At 45.8% G+C, this 12,959-nt stretch overlaps 2 protein-coding genes across 2 annotated transcripts in view; one reads left to right on the top strand and one right to left on the bottom strand.

Annotated features, from left to right (window-relative positions):
• Positions 1 to 10,043: 10,043 nt before the first annotated feature.
• The window catches only part of T265_08967 (hypothetical protein), a gene marked incomplete at both ends in the record, with an annotated part of 26,019 nt that continues 23,103 nt past the window's right edge, over positions 10,044 to 12,959 (top strand). Inside the window, 3 exon segments of the mRNA XM_009174914.1 lie at positions 10,044 to 10,307; positions 10,328 to 10,447; positions 10,459 to 10,521. Of these exon segments, the coding sequence (XP_009173178.1) occupies positions 10,044 to 10,307; positions 10,328 to 10,447; positions 10,459 to 10,521 (447 nt within the window).
• T265_08968 (hypothetical protein) overlaps positions 12,513 to 12,959 on the bottom strand; it is a gene marked incomplete at both ends in the record, with an annotated part of 4,674 nt that continues 4,227 nt past the window's right edge. The window contains one exon of the mRNA XM_009174915.1: positions 12,513 to 12,675. Within this exon, the coding sequence (XP_009173179.1) occupies positions 12,513 to 12,675 (163 nt within the window). The remainder of the gene's footprint in view (positions 12,676 to 12,959) is intronic.

Below are 12,959 nucleotides of genomic sequence, written 5' to 3'. Positions count from 1 at the left end.
TGGACAAGTGAAAAGCGGACAGACAACAGCTTCCTAGATAAGTGGTAAAAATCGTAGCTTAACTGAGGTCTACTACATTAACCTAACAGGAAAGTAAAATTAAAGATCACCAGTCGCCGAGTCGATGCCGTCAGCTCCAGAAAACGAATGGTGCATGGCAAAAAAGCCACTAAGTGCTAGCTGTGACTGCTTGTAATCAAGAAATCATAAGTTATTAGCATTTTGTGCATATGATCGCTCTAGATGACAAGAGGGAATAACATGTGTGCTATGTTTGAATGATGAAGTGGACTAGAGTTGGTGTGACCCTACTAAGGCGAGAGTGGCAACACCATGCGCGTCGACGTTAGCCGTAAGCCTCACAGGTACCCTCAGGCTACCCCATGCATGAATGTTTTTTATATTCCTTTTTTTAGAACAAACGGGAGGACAGCTGTCGTCCGCTTGTATTTCTTGGTGTTGTGGGATGACTGACAACCGGAACAGGGCCAATCCAGCTATAGACACACAGCAACGCTGCTCTTTTTTGTTTTTCCTGAAATAAGGGGCAGGCTCAGAACCACCGGCGATGAGCGATACACCCGTAGGGCCCGGGTGTAAATTCGTAGAGGAACCACTGCGTTTCTTTCGATTTGAGGCAGATTGAGACACAGGTTAAGGCTATTGAATCCCGAGGAAAAACGGCTGCTCCCTGCTTTGTATTGCCTACCTTTTCGGTAGGTGATTTACTTGTCTTCCGGGAACCGTTGTCAGCTTGCTGGAGAATGCGCCAAAGGAGGCGTTCGCATCTGTTTCCTGGGAGCCCCATGGTCTTTTCACTGAGATTGCGCCCAACCTATCTTTACCATCTTATCCAGTATTTTTCTTCAACGAATCTGAAAAGTGGGTTGATAGGCTGTTAAGTGATCATACGCCTGACCTATAAACTTTGACAAGGACGTTTGAAGGTGGCTTAGTCTGTGCTTCATCCAATTTTATGACGAAATCCTCCTATCACTTTGCTAATTAATCACTTATCTATTGGTCGGGGTTTTCAACAAGAAAGTGTAACTTGAGTGTGAGAAACTTTGTCATGTAGCAGTGCACCCATACTTTGACAGCTGCAAAAGGATTATCCCGCGCTGTTCCGAATATATCCATAAGAACATCATACCAAATGGTTTTCCTTCGAGTGTCCAGCATAACATGCAGTGGCACGCCTACTAGCGTTAAGCCCTCCTGGCCCCCTTTGTCTGCATCAAATGTCTCTACATTGGGGGCGCTACACGGCGGAAAAATATAAGGACACTTTTCAAAAATGAAATGAAATCCTCGCCTGTGCATAATGTAACTCACTGCGGATTCTCATCCTTGATTTGGGCATTCGAGGACAAACCGATATTTGTTTCCAAGGCTGTTAGGAACGCAAAACAACGAACGATTCAGCCCTGATGATAAACACCAACCGATTCTCTCATATGAAGTAGTAAATATCGCCCCCCCATGCCTGGACTTTTGGCGGTCAAAAATTGCTTCTAGCCTCTTAGCACCGCAATTGAGAACGCCAATGTGCCACCAATAGCATGCGAAAGGGTGGGGCCATTTTTTAAACGAGAACGTCGGTAGTTGCAGTAAGTCTCATTAATTTTACCTTAAAAATGCTGAATAAAAATCTTTCAAGCAGAAAGTTAACGGGTTAATGGATGTGCATTAACCTTTTGATTTCTTGTAGCTTATCACTCTCCAACCAGCGTGATAAAGCCAAGATGATCCAGAGTCCAATTGTTACGCAATCGTAGATATTTTGATGAGCGAAGCTGACTCCAGTTGACTTTACGGATGAAAAGCGGAAAACAGGCTCAGCCTCAGAGACAAAATAACGTACCTACACTAACAACTGTGGATTGTTTGCCCACAGTGGCCAATCGCTCGAACCGACGATTATTCCGGATTACAGCATATACTCAAACACGGGAATGCAGTGATCATCAATGAGATAAGCCTACGATAAGACAACAAGCAACAGCCAGGTATTTCAACGGTGGGCGAGAAATGTACGATAGATGACCCCAGAAACAAGTTTCAAGATGCATCCAATCAGTTGGGAAATGCTTGGAACTGGTCAAGAATTCATCGTTTCAGAAGAACTTGGTAAACAATCGGTAGTTTCAAAACGGTTAGTTTCAACTGTAGTGGTCCGGCTCTCCAAAATGCTACTTTACCACGAGTGTGTGGTAAAAGAATAAAAATAATAACGTTAGTTTTTGCATACAACAATGAAGAGATCAGATAGAATAGAGTTACTAAGGGTTGTTCTCTTTAAAATAGTTCGTCATCGGTCCAGGTCAGCTGCCAGGGGTCTTTTTCCGAACAGTTCCCACATATAATAGATTCCAAAGATAGTCTGAAATGTTTTGAAACCAGAGTTAGCCCATGAGACTCGCGGGGGTCGCCGCATGCGCAAGCGAACTCAGAAGAGAGATTCGAGGCACGTGACCACGTTTGTACTGCGTGAAATTTTTATATTGAAAACGTTTAACTAATTGGCAAAATGCGGGATGTTATAATGAAAGCAAAGAAAGATACGAAATACCACACAATTAAGCATAAGTACTTACGGAAATCCACTTGCGGACCAACCGCAAACGTTGACATCGGCGACGAAGGCTACTGCTAACGTCTCACAACAACATGTGGGCCATCTCACACCTAACTGGCCCCTGTATTTATATTTCAGGAGTCTTCTTCCAAGGGTCATCTTCCCGATAAAAGATTACGCACGGCTTCTCTTTCAAGGCTTCTTACTATCAGTTAATCATCTCAACTAAAGCCATGAAGTTTTCGAAAATTTAACGAGGAGTTACCCTGGCCCGTTTCCATGTTTCGGTCGTATTTTTCTCACAGAATTTCGTTTGAATGAGCGAAATTTCATGGTCATCGACTACCATCTATTTAAATTTCATCACCGGTTTACGAGATAAACAGCCTTGGCGCACTTCAGGGTGCCGAGATACCATCTGCAGAATATCCAGTGCAAATTCCAATCCCTAAAATTATTCAGTAATGTTTATGTGCGTAAAAGCCCGGAAAGTTAACAAAGTGGATGAGTTTGTTGGAGAAAATTCGGCACAATACATATTTTTGTGAAGCTCGCCTTCCGTTAAGTATAGTAATAGCGGATGACCCCTATTCCCGCATACGCACAAATAGACGGCGGATGATGCAGCCTTACAAGATGTCTTCCGGTGAAATGCCATTAAACATTATCAGGTCTGTGAGCTGTAACACGCCACAAAGCCCAACCAAACTGACGGGAAATAAGTCCAACCATTGTCTGTGACCATGAGGACCGCACGCAGCGCTGATTATCTTGGCGAATTATCTTAACTGCTAGGCCCGGGTATATATGTGCGCCACTGATTATGAGGCCCTAACAATCTACGACAACCTTATCGAAAAACCAACAGTGGCCCATCATATTTAAAACTGTACGCTTTGTTGCTTGTTTTCGTATTTATGGTGAATACCAGCATCTTTTCAGGTTGATGAATACAAGGCCTTGCCTATGCATGACCGACTGACCTAACGGCCCACATCGGTCCTTTAAACTTATATATCTCGTCCGCCTAATAAACCCACGTATGAAAAATGTACAACCACCATTGGTGCGTTGTGTCTTTATATCTATTGACTGCATTAGTACAAACGTAATATGTGGTGAATCCAGCCTTCGCCCGCAGAAAGCCGCTTTTACTCAACAGTGTCTCTGGAAGGGAGAAAGTACAATCGTTTACAACTCGTGTGCATCTTCGGCAACACTAATGAACACGCATAACTTAACAAAGTCGTGGAGTGTTTTGATAAACCCTGTTGTGCACACTACTCCAATGGTGTTCCCGTGGAATTAACAATTTCATTGTTACATGGGTAGATCTACTTTAAAATCCGGGCGGCCATGGATCCCGCAGGCTAATAGTGGCTATTAGATTATGCGCAGTTCGTAGCCAGTAGAGAGTAGGACCCAACAGACGTAGGCAGCAGATGCATTGAGGACTGGCGGAAACCGATTCTACAGACAAATGGGTTGGTAAGCATTGTGAATTGCGCAAAAGTACAATCAGTAATGATGCAATCAGCAGGAGAGGAAAATAGTCACTGAAGCAGCAGGGATTTCTAGAAAAAACCACAAATAAGCATTAAACGACGTACACACATGCATATACGGGCATTCTGACAGCGTGAGTTCGCCGTATAGAGAGATCACGGCACAGAATATAAATGCGTTTGAGATGTAAGGGACTGCCTTTTGGTTGGCGGCACAACGCGGCAGATCCTGTCACGTGACGAGTCAGATTGCGCGGTTTCGTCCCTTTGGAACAAACTCGCCAAAGGCTACCTGGCGGGCGCGGTACATGAGTAATACAAATAGTATACCCTTCCAGTTGTCGGGTCGGTGTAATGGGCAGCGCGTTTGGCTACCGTTCGGGAGCCCTGGGTTCGATACCCTTTCGATCCGCTTTTTCCGTCAAGGTGGATGCTCGAAAATAGGTAGAACTCAGACGAAATCCGAAGCACTGACGGACAGACAACAAAATACTGACATCAGTTATTAAAGAATAAGCAGACCTTAAGAAAGAACGAAACAGAGGGAAAACGAGCAGCAAGGAAACAAAAGGGCGTCGTAATAAACGGGCATAAGTCACGCCACCCATGAGCCGCCAGAACATAAAGAAACTTACCGCTGTTCACCGTTGATTCACAGGGTAAATCAACACTTACTACTTGCTCAAATGGTCCATTTGGTGGATATCAGGGATCCTTGTGTACAAACGTGATATGCATTCTTGGGCGTGGTGAAATTAAACCTAAAGAGGGTTTGATACAAATCTGTCGTTATATCAGTGGAGGACTGGGATAGAGAGGATGGAATGGAATGAAGGAATGGAAACAAGATGTCTTCCGGTGAAATGCCATTAAACATTATCAGGTCTGTGAGCTGTAACACGCCACAAAGCCCAACCAAACTGACGGGAAATAAGTCCAACCATTGTCTGTGACCATGAGGACCGCACGCAGCGCTGATTATCTTGGCGAATTATCTTAACTGCTAGGCCCGGGTATATATGTGCGCCACTGATTATGAGGCCCTAACAATCTACGACAACCTTATCGAAAAACCAACAGTGGCCCACCATATTTAAAACTGTACGCTTTGTTGTTTGTTTTCGTATTTATGGTGAATACCAGCATCTTTTCAGGTTGATGAATACAAGGCCTTGCCTATGCATGACCGACTGACCTAACGGCCAACATCGGTCCTTTAAACTTATATATCTCGTCCGCCTAATAAACCCACGTATGAAAAATGTACAACCACCATTGGTGCGTTGTGTCTTTATATCTATTGACTGCATTAGTACAAACGTAATATGTGGTGAATCCAGCCTTCGCCCGCAGAAAGCCGCTTTTACTCAACAGTGTCTCTGGAAGGGAGAAAGTACAATCGTTTACAACTCGTGTGCATCTTCGGCAACACTAATGAACACGCATAACTTAACAAAGTCGTGTTTTGTTTTGATAAACCCTGTTGTGCACACTACTCCAATGGTGTTCCCGTGGAATTAACAATTTCATTGTTACATGGGTAGATTTAAAATACGATCCGGGCGGCCATGGATCCCGCAGGCTAATAGTGGCTATTAGATTATGCGCAGTTCGTAGCCAGTAGAGAGTAGGACCCAACAGACGTAGGCAGCAGATGCATTGAGGACTGGCAGAAACCGATTCTACAGACAAATGGGTTGGTAAGCATTGTGAATTGCGCAAAAGTACAATCAGTAATGATGCAATCAGCGGGGGGGAAAATAGTCAGTCACTGAAGCAGTAGGGATTTCTAGAAAAAACGACAAGTAAGCATTAAACGATGTACAAACATGCATATACGGGCATTCTGACAGCGTGAGTTCGCCGTATAGAGAGATCACGGCACAGAATACAAGTGCGTTTGAGATGTAAGGGACTGCCTTTTGGTTGGCGGCACAACGCGGCAGATCCTGTCACGTGACGAGTCAGATTGCGCGGTTTCGTCCCTTTGGAACAAACTCGCCAAAGGCTACCTGGCGGGCGCGGTACATGAGTAATACAAATAGTATACCCTTCCAGTTGTCGGGTCGGTGTAATGGGCAGCGCGTTTGGCTACCGTTCGGGAGCCCTGGGTTCGATACCCTTTCGATCCGCTTTTTCCGTCAAGGTGGATGCTCGAAAATAGGTAGAACTCAGACGAAATCCGAAGCACTGACGGACAGACAACAAAATACTGACATCAGTTATTAAAGAATAAGCAGACCTTAAGAAAGAACGAAACAGAGGGAAAACGAGCAGCAAGGAAACAAAAGGGCGTCGTAATAAACGGGCATAAGTCACGCCACCCATGAGCCGCCAGAACATAAAGAAACTTACCGCTGTTCACCGTTGATTCACAGGGTAAATCAACACTTACTACTTGCTCAAATGGTCCATTTGGTGGATATCAGGGATCCTTGTGTACAAACGTGATATGCATTCTTGGGCGTGGTGAAATTAAACCTAAAGAGGTTTTTTTCCAAATCTGTCTTATACCAGTGGAGGAATGGGATAGAGAGGATGGAATGGAATGAAGACATGGGAAGGAATGCAATGAAGGGTAGATAAATATATAATGGGAGCAATTTTTGATAAAACCCTGTGCCGCTAGTTTATGCACATTCCGGTTGTAGCATATATCTCGGGCAGTCATACTATGAGTCCTAAACTTCGTTTATAACAGAGAAAAGGTTGCTAACAGAGACTCAATACGCCCAGTACGACTCCTTGAATGTAAGTCGTTTAGCAAGGTCTTTGCGGTTTTTCCTGGGCTGTAAATTCGACGTTCGGAGGGCACCTCATCGTCAAACACCCAACGCCACCAGGCACATCTCGATTTATAGTCCATGCATGCTTCCATCCACACTAATTGCGTGAAATTTGGCCAACGCACGGCGCTGAAATCTACTTATACGCACACCTGCTCGCATTGATTACACCTACTATCTCCACTTGAATATCGACTACCGTTTTTTTAAATCGGGTAATGTTGCCCTACGGCAATAGTTGGAAATTGTCCCACTCTTGGCCCCTGTTGTGTCAGGCCACAGTCCGCAGTGTCGTCCAGGCGACTTCTTCGACACTTCTATTTTTGTATCCACAATGTAGACAGGGCTATTTCATAGACTCATTTGAATTACAGTAGGGAACAACACCCCGCCCTCGATGAACTTAAGAATATTCTCCTTGGCCAATCTTAACAACCATAAAAAACCCAACGGACCCACCCAAGACGTTCATGCACGTGGCACTCAAAGAAACCAAAGTAAGACGTTCCGATGAACACATAGCGACTGTCTTACCCTGCCTGATGGTTGGCCCGTAATGCAACATATCCATACCCTTTGCTGACCGGGGGTCTGACGTACACCTACAAAACCGTCAAACACGTTGAATATGTGCCAGTACTCCGAGGTACTGGACACCTCGTTGTATTGCATGCTGTTTCTGTCCACGAATCTTATGGTCCCACTCGTTGCACTGTCGAATATTCAACATACCGTTAGCACAAAACCGCGCCGTGCACCCGATGCGGCGTGCGCTGACCACCAAAGAAACGAAAAACTCACTAACGTTGTCTGGCGAGTCGCCCATTGTGACGATAGAAAACGTTTCCCTAAACAGGTCGCCAACAGCCGCTCCGTTTTGGGTTTGTGCCGACAGGCAGGGTGAAATTATTGTTTATGTTATGTTCCGATTGTTGTTTAATGCAATACAGTAGAAAATGAGTGAAGAAACCAAATTTTCCAGAGAATTTCCCACCGCATTCATTGGGGCAATGAAGACGGTGTCCATAGTGAAGTGCCTTTAGACAACTTCCAACCAGAGTGGTTGAGCGGGGAGATTTGGCTGATTCGAATAAATACCATCAAATGCTAGAAGATTATATCATGGTTTCTTTCACTCAAACTGCGCTTCGAAAGTTGGTTCGTGCGTCTTAGAATCGCCCATGCAAAAGCTCTGCCTCTACTTCGTCAAAATAGGCCAATCTGATCATCAGTACGGTTATTATTCGAAACCTTAATTCGATAACATTGTACCTGAAAATCTTAAGTTCATCGAGTTGGTCATGCCAATTGCAAGCGAGTCGGAAGTAGGTGTGAACACAAAGTAGAAGCTATCCCCGTTGTGTAAGCCTGATGATTCTTGCCAGTGGGATGTGCATCAATTTTGGGCCACAGTCGTCGAGTAAAACGGACCGTGTGTAGGTATCACCAAAAGCAACCTGATCGTTCAGTGCCACGAGTATGCGGCCAGCCATTTTCGCGGAGGAATACTGATAGAACAACCAATTTCGGGCGCCCAAGGAAGCAAACGAGACTCCCGGAACCTCAACTCTTTGGATATTAGGGAATCTCGGAGTCTCGCAAGATAGAAACTACAGCCACCCGAAAAAATTTTTGCATAGAACTGCATTTCGCCTCCTGGAAAGAGAGGTCCACAGAAGCTGGACTGCTAGTGAGTTGGCTTTTTAGAATTGCGTTTTTATTAGGCATCAGTTTTACTCTTATCGAACACTGAACGCATGAATTTACCACTCACAAGTTATCGGTGCTGTATCCAGGACCCAGTTTAGATCATGTGATGCCTTTTATGTTTGCCCTCTCACCGGAAAGCTTACGATTTAACGCTTAGAAGTTAAGGGTCTCGCCACACATTTTCTTCGCCTGCACCTTTTAGGTTAAAGGGAGCCACTGCACGACGACCGTAAATATGAATTTTGAAGCATCGGTGTGAGCCTTGATCGTGTGTTTCGACCAGCGAATGCGTAGCTACGAACAGTCTCCAACTAACTTGGTCTTCACGGTGGAGGATATTCGTCAACTCTTGCACAAGATCAACCCATTCTCCGCGTTGGGGCCTGACGAGGTCCATTCAAGGACCTTGAAAGAAACGTCTACACTAGCAAATAATTTATACCCGGTGTTTCGTCAGTCGCTCGACAAGGGCAACCATCCTCTGCTTGGAAGGAAGCGATTGTCACGCCAAGCTAAAAAACTAAACACCTACTATTGCCTGGCAGTTACAGGTCTAAAAGCCTTTCTAGCGTGCCATGCCAGGTGATGAAACGCATAGTGAAGTGAGATATCCTAGATCACCCCACTTACAGAAACCGGTTATCTCCAGCTCAATACGGATTTCTCCCAAATCGGTCTTGCGTGACCAGCACGCTCTTGTTTATGAACAGCTTGACCCAAGCCAAGGACAAAGGACTCATGGCGGGTGCCATATTTTTGGCCTCTAAAAAGCACTTGATAGGGTTCCACAAGTTTCGATGCTCCACAAACTCGAGTCTTACGGGATTCAAGGGAAAATCCTTCGCTGGATCAAGGCGTTCCTATCAGACAGGTCATTCCGAGTGAGAATAGGCTCAACCTATTCCTCTCCAGCGCCGGTCTCCATTGGAGTTCCTCAAGGCTCCGTCTTGGGACCACTCCTGTTTCTGATCTACGTCAACGACCTCCCAGACGTTCTTGCGAGTCCACGTTTACNTTTTTGCGGACGACTTGAAATCCTGGAGTTCCAATGCCAGCGCCCTCCAAATGGATGTAGACGCTGCCAAGCAGTGATCGTTGGACAGGCGCCTTCCTCTGAATGATAAAAGTGTGTTCACATGTCATTGGGAGGAGACTCAGCGAATGCCTTTGTCATGCATGGTAAGAAGAATCAGAAGACGCCATGTGGATAGACGCAAAACTGGATTGGGTATATGGATCTCATCAAACTTGTCCTTCTCACTGCATCATGGGAAATCGGCCCAAAGGGCATTCGCCACTTTACGGATGATATGGCGCGCCTTCTCCCGTATTACTCACATGGACTTCCGAATACTCCATGGGGCCCACGTCAGACCGCCCCTTGAATACGCCAACCAAGTTGTCTACTCAGGACGCACGAAAGACCTCACACTCATTGGGCGTGTCCAGCGAGCCGCCACGTGAATGGCTGCTGGCCTCAAATCCGTGGACTGCGAAACGCGTCTCGCGATGCTTGATCTCTTTCCCCTGGAGTACCGTCGCCTCCGAGGGGACCTAATTCTTACTTATGCCCCGTTTAAGCAAAGCTTGCCCTACAGGTTTTTCACCAATGGCCCAACAAACGGCAAGCACATGGTAAGAAGATTTCAAGCTCAGAGCGCACACATTTATTGGGTAAATTTGTTCCCATTTCGGGTAGTAGCTGCGTGGAATGACCTTCCTCCGACGGTTGTCTACGCTTCTTCTAGAATCCAGTTCAAAGCGCTATTAGACACTCATTTATGCGAGTCCTCGCGCTGGCAAGCATGCTGCCCCGCGCTGAGAACATAAAGAGCGGTGCTACGCCATTTTTCTTCCGTGCATTTCATGTGAATGACAGTCGCTAAACGGCAAGAACGACCCCGACCCGGGAAAATTGGATGAGAGTCTCGATCCTGAATCCGTGATTCCATGACTGATTGACCAACTATAGAAACGCGCGCAGTTGAAAAATGCTGCGCGTTCCGCTTCGATCTCAAGGTTAGTGTTTCACTGAAGATTTTACCCGCTTATCTGGTCGGGCACCAGTTTTCGGAGTTTACAGTGAATTTACTGTTCCTTTCTCAATCTTATGGTTTGAATCGTGAGCACTTAGAATTTGATTTAGTACAGCTGGGCGCGTACACATGTCGACTACTGTATAAACCCTCATAAACACACCTCTGGGTCAGCTGGCTCAATCCGATGCATTTATCCTAATGGCCGGAAGTGCATCCTTTCGCCGTGCGGATATCACTGGCACTGTTCGTGATAACGTAGCTGATGCTCTTCAGTGGTTCACACCGACACAACCAGTGGCGAGCAATTCGCTTTCAATTCACTTTCGATATCCATTGCGCGATACGTGAACCCGCGGCAATTGTCCAGTGTTCCCTGATCTAGAAGACCGGTAATCTTCGGTTGTCAGAGTTTGGACACTCCTTCTGGAAGGTGAATACGGCTATCAACTTTGTGTCGTCAAAATACCTTGCCAACTAGGCGTTTCAGGGAAGTGCGTGTTCCAAGGAACCTTAAATTGCGTTGCAAAACTGGTGGTGACAACCGTTAACACCGCTCCTAATTTGTAGCGGGGAAAAGTGTTTTACAAAGACGCGCCTTCTGTCGTTGAGTTGAAGGGTGATAGACTGTTTAGCTAAGCGTGATTTGGAAAACACCAGCATGAGTTCAGGTACCGGCGGTCTACTAGCGTGCGTATCATGCATATGATCATTGCCATGGGGGCTCGCTTGGTGAAACAAGTTTTGATATCTCCCAATCAATTGTGGCCAAACTGCCAACATACGGACTTAGTGGAATGGGATAGAAACTTCCTGACAAACCCCGAGGTCAAGGTAAGCCTTGGTGGCTCTCCCTACAGGATCACCCTCGCTCATCAAAGACAGAAACATCAGTGTTGATACCGATGCTTCACTGCCTTACAACCACAGTCTAATTATGCTGAAAGCACTCGGATGAAAAGATTATGTGAGGTAGAGGGCCTGGCGCTGGCCTATCTCGAGCCGCCCAGCCGCCATTTATTGCAGTGTGTCCAACCAAACGCAGCCTAGCCTGGAAGGCGATTTGCACCATTCTGAAAGACGCCGGGGAAAGAGCGCTCATCTCCGTGAACGTTGTTTTGGCATGTGTATCATTGCGTAGTGGTGGACGATTCACCGAATTCGATTGTGCTGGATATTTTCCGCGATTGGGGGCCTGCTACGTAACGAAATACTCGTTTTAATCCCTTCTTTACGAATCCACTGGTGACATCCGACATTAACTTCTCCTGAGGCATCGGTGGTCAAAACATGTTTACATCATCTATCCGCAGAGGCAACGTCTTGCAATCATACAACAACATAGCCCTTACTGTAGCCAAGTGCCACGACCCCTGAGACCCAGAAATATGCCATCTGGATGCCACAAGTGATGCAAATTATCAAACATGGTTCTGGCGTTTGAAATTCGTTCACTGACTTCGTCGAACACTTCCGCCAGAGCTAATAAAACTACCAAGATATGTAAAACTTTCTACATCCTCCGCTGCTTTTCCCTGAATTCTAAAGGGTATTTTCAGCAACTGCACTTTGAAGGTGCAAGGGGCATGACGGTGATCAGATTATTCAACAGAGGTTTTGCTTCTACTTCATCTTCAAAGATGATATCTCTTGCATACTCCAGATCGACAAGGTCCTCACTAGCAACGACTTGGACACCGGAGTTTTGTAGAATTTCCATTATCATCATCATCATTTGAACAGGAACAGAGATTGTTAACATCCTTGCCGGACATCACATTTTGTTGGGAGGCTTTTGAAGATCTCACCATACACTCACATGCCCAGAAACTCGTGAATGTGGAAACCGGGTTATGTTCAAAAACTTCTGAGGCATACCCTGCTCAGTAATTGTGGCTTACAGTACTGACCGATCGACAAAATCCAACACACCCTTAAAGTAAAGGAATGCCGGACTTGCGATTCGTCTGTACATGTGGCGTTCCTCCAACTTCTGGCGGAGTGTGAAGATGTGGTTGACCCAGCTTCTACTCGATCGAAATCCCGCTTGGTACTCACGCCTTATGGATTTGCGTCATTAGCATCGTCATTGTCATCTGTAAGGACCACGTAATTGTCGTATACTGGTTATAACTGTCACGTGTTCGTTTGCCGATGATTGGGGGAAGTGTGGTATGTAACTGCGCATTGGAGGCGGGCGCTGATATAATTTCTGCGTTGCCAGTAGACTTTTAAGTGAGAATATTGGGAACAGAGCTGTGCACTCAAGTCAATGGCTTGGACTTGTGGATGTCATCATCATCGACAGCATGACATCAGTGTTCAACACCGATGCTTCACTGCC

The sequence above is a fragment of the Opisthorchis viverrini genome (assembly GCF_000715545.1).
Source record: "Opisthorchis viverrini unplaced genomic scaffold opera_v5_245, whole genome shotgun sequence".
In the NCBI taxonomy this organism is placed as follows: Eukaryota; Metazoa; Platyhelminthes; class Trematoda; order Opisthorchiida; family Opisthorchiidae; genus Opisthorchis; species Opisthorchis viverrini.
This window is presented reverse-complemented; position numbering and strand designations above follow the sequence as displayed.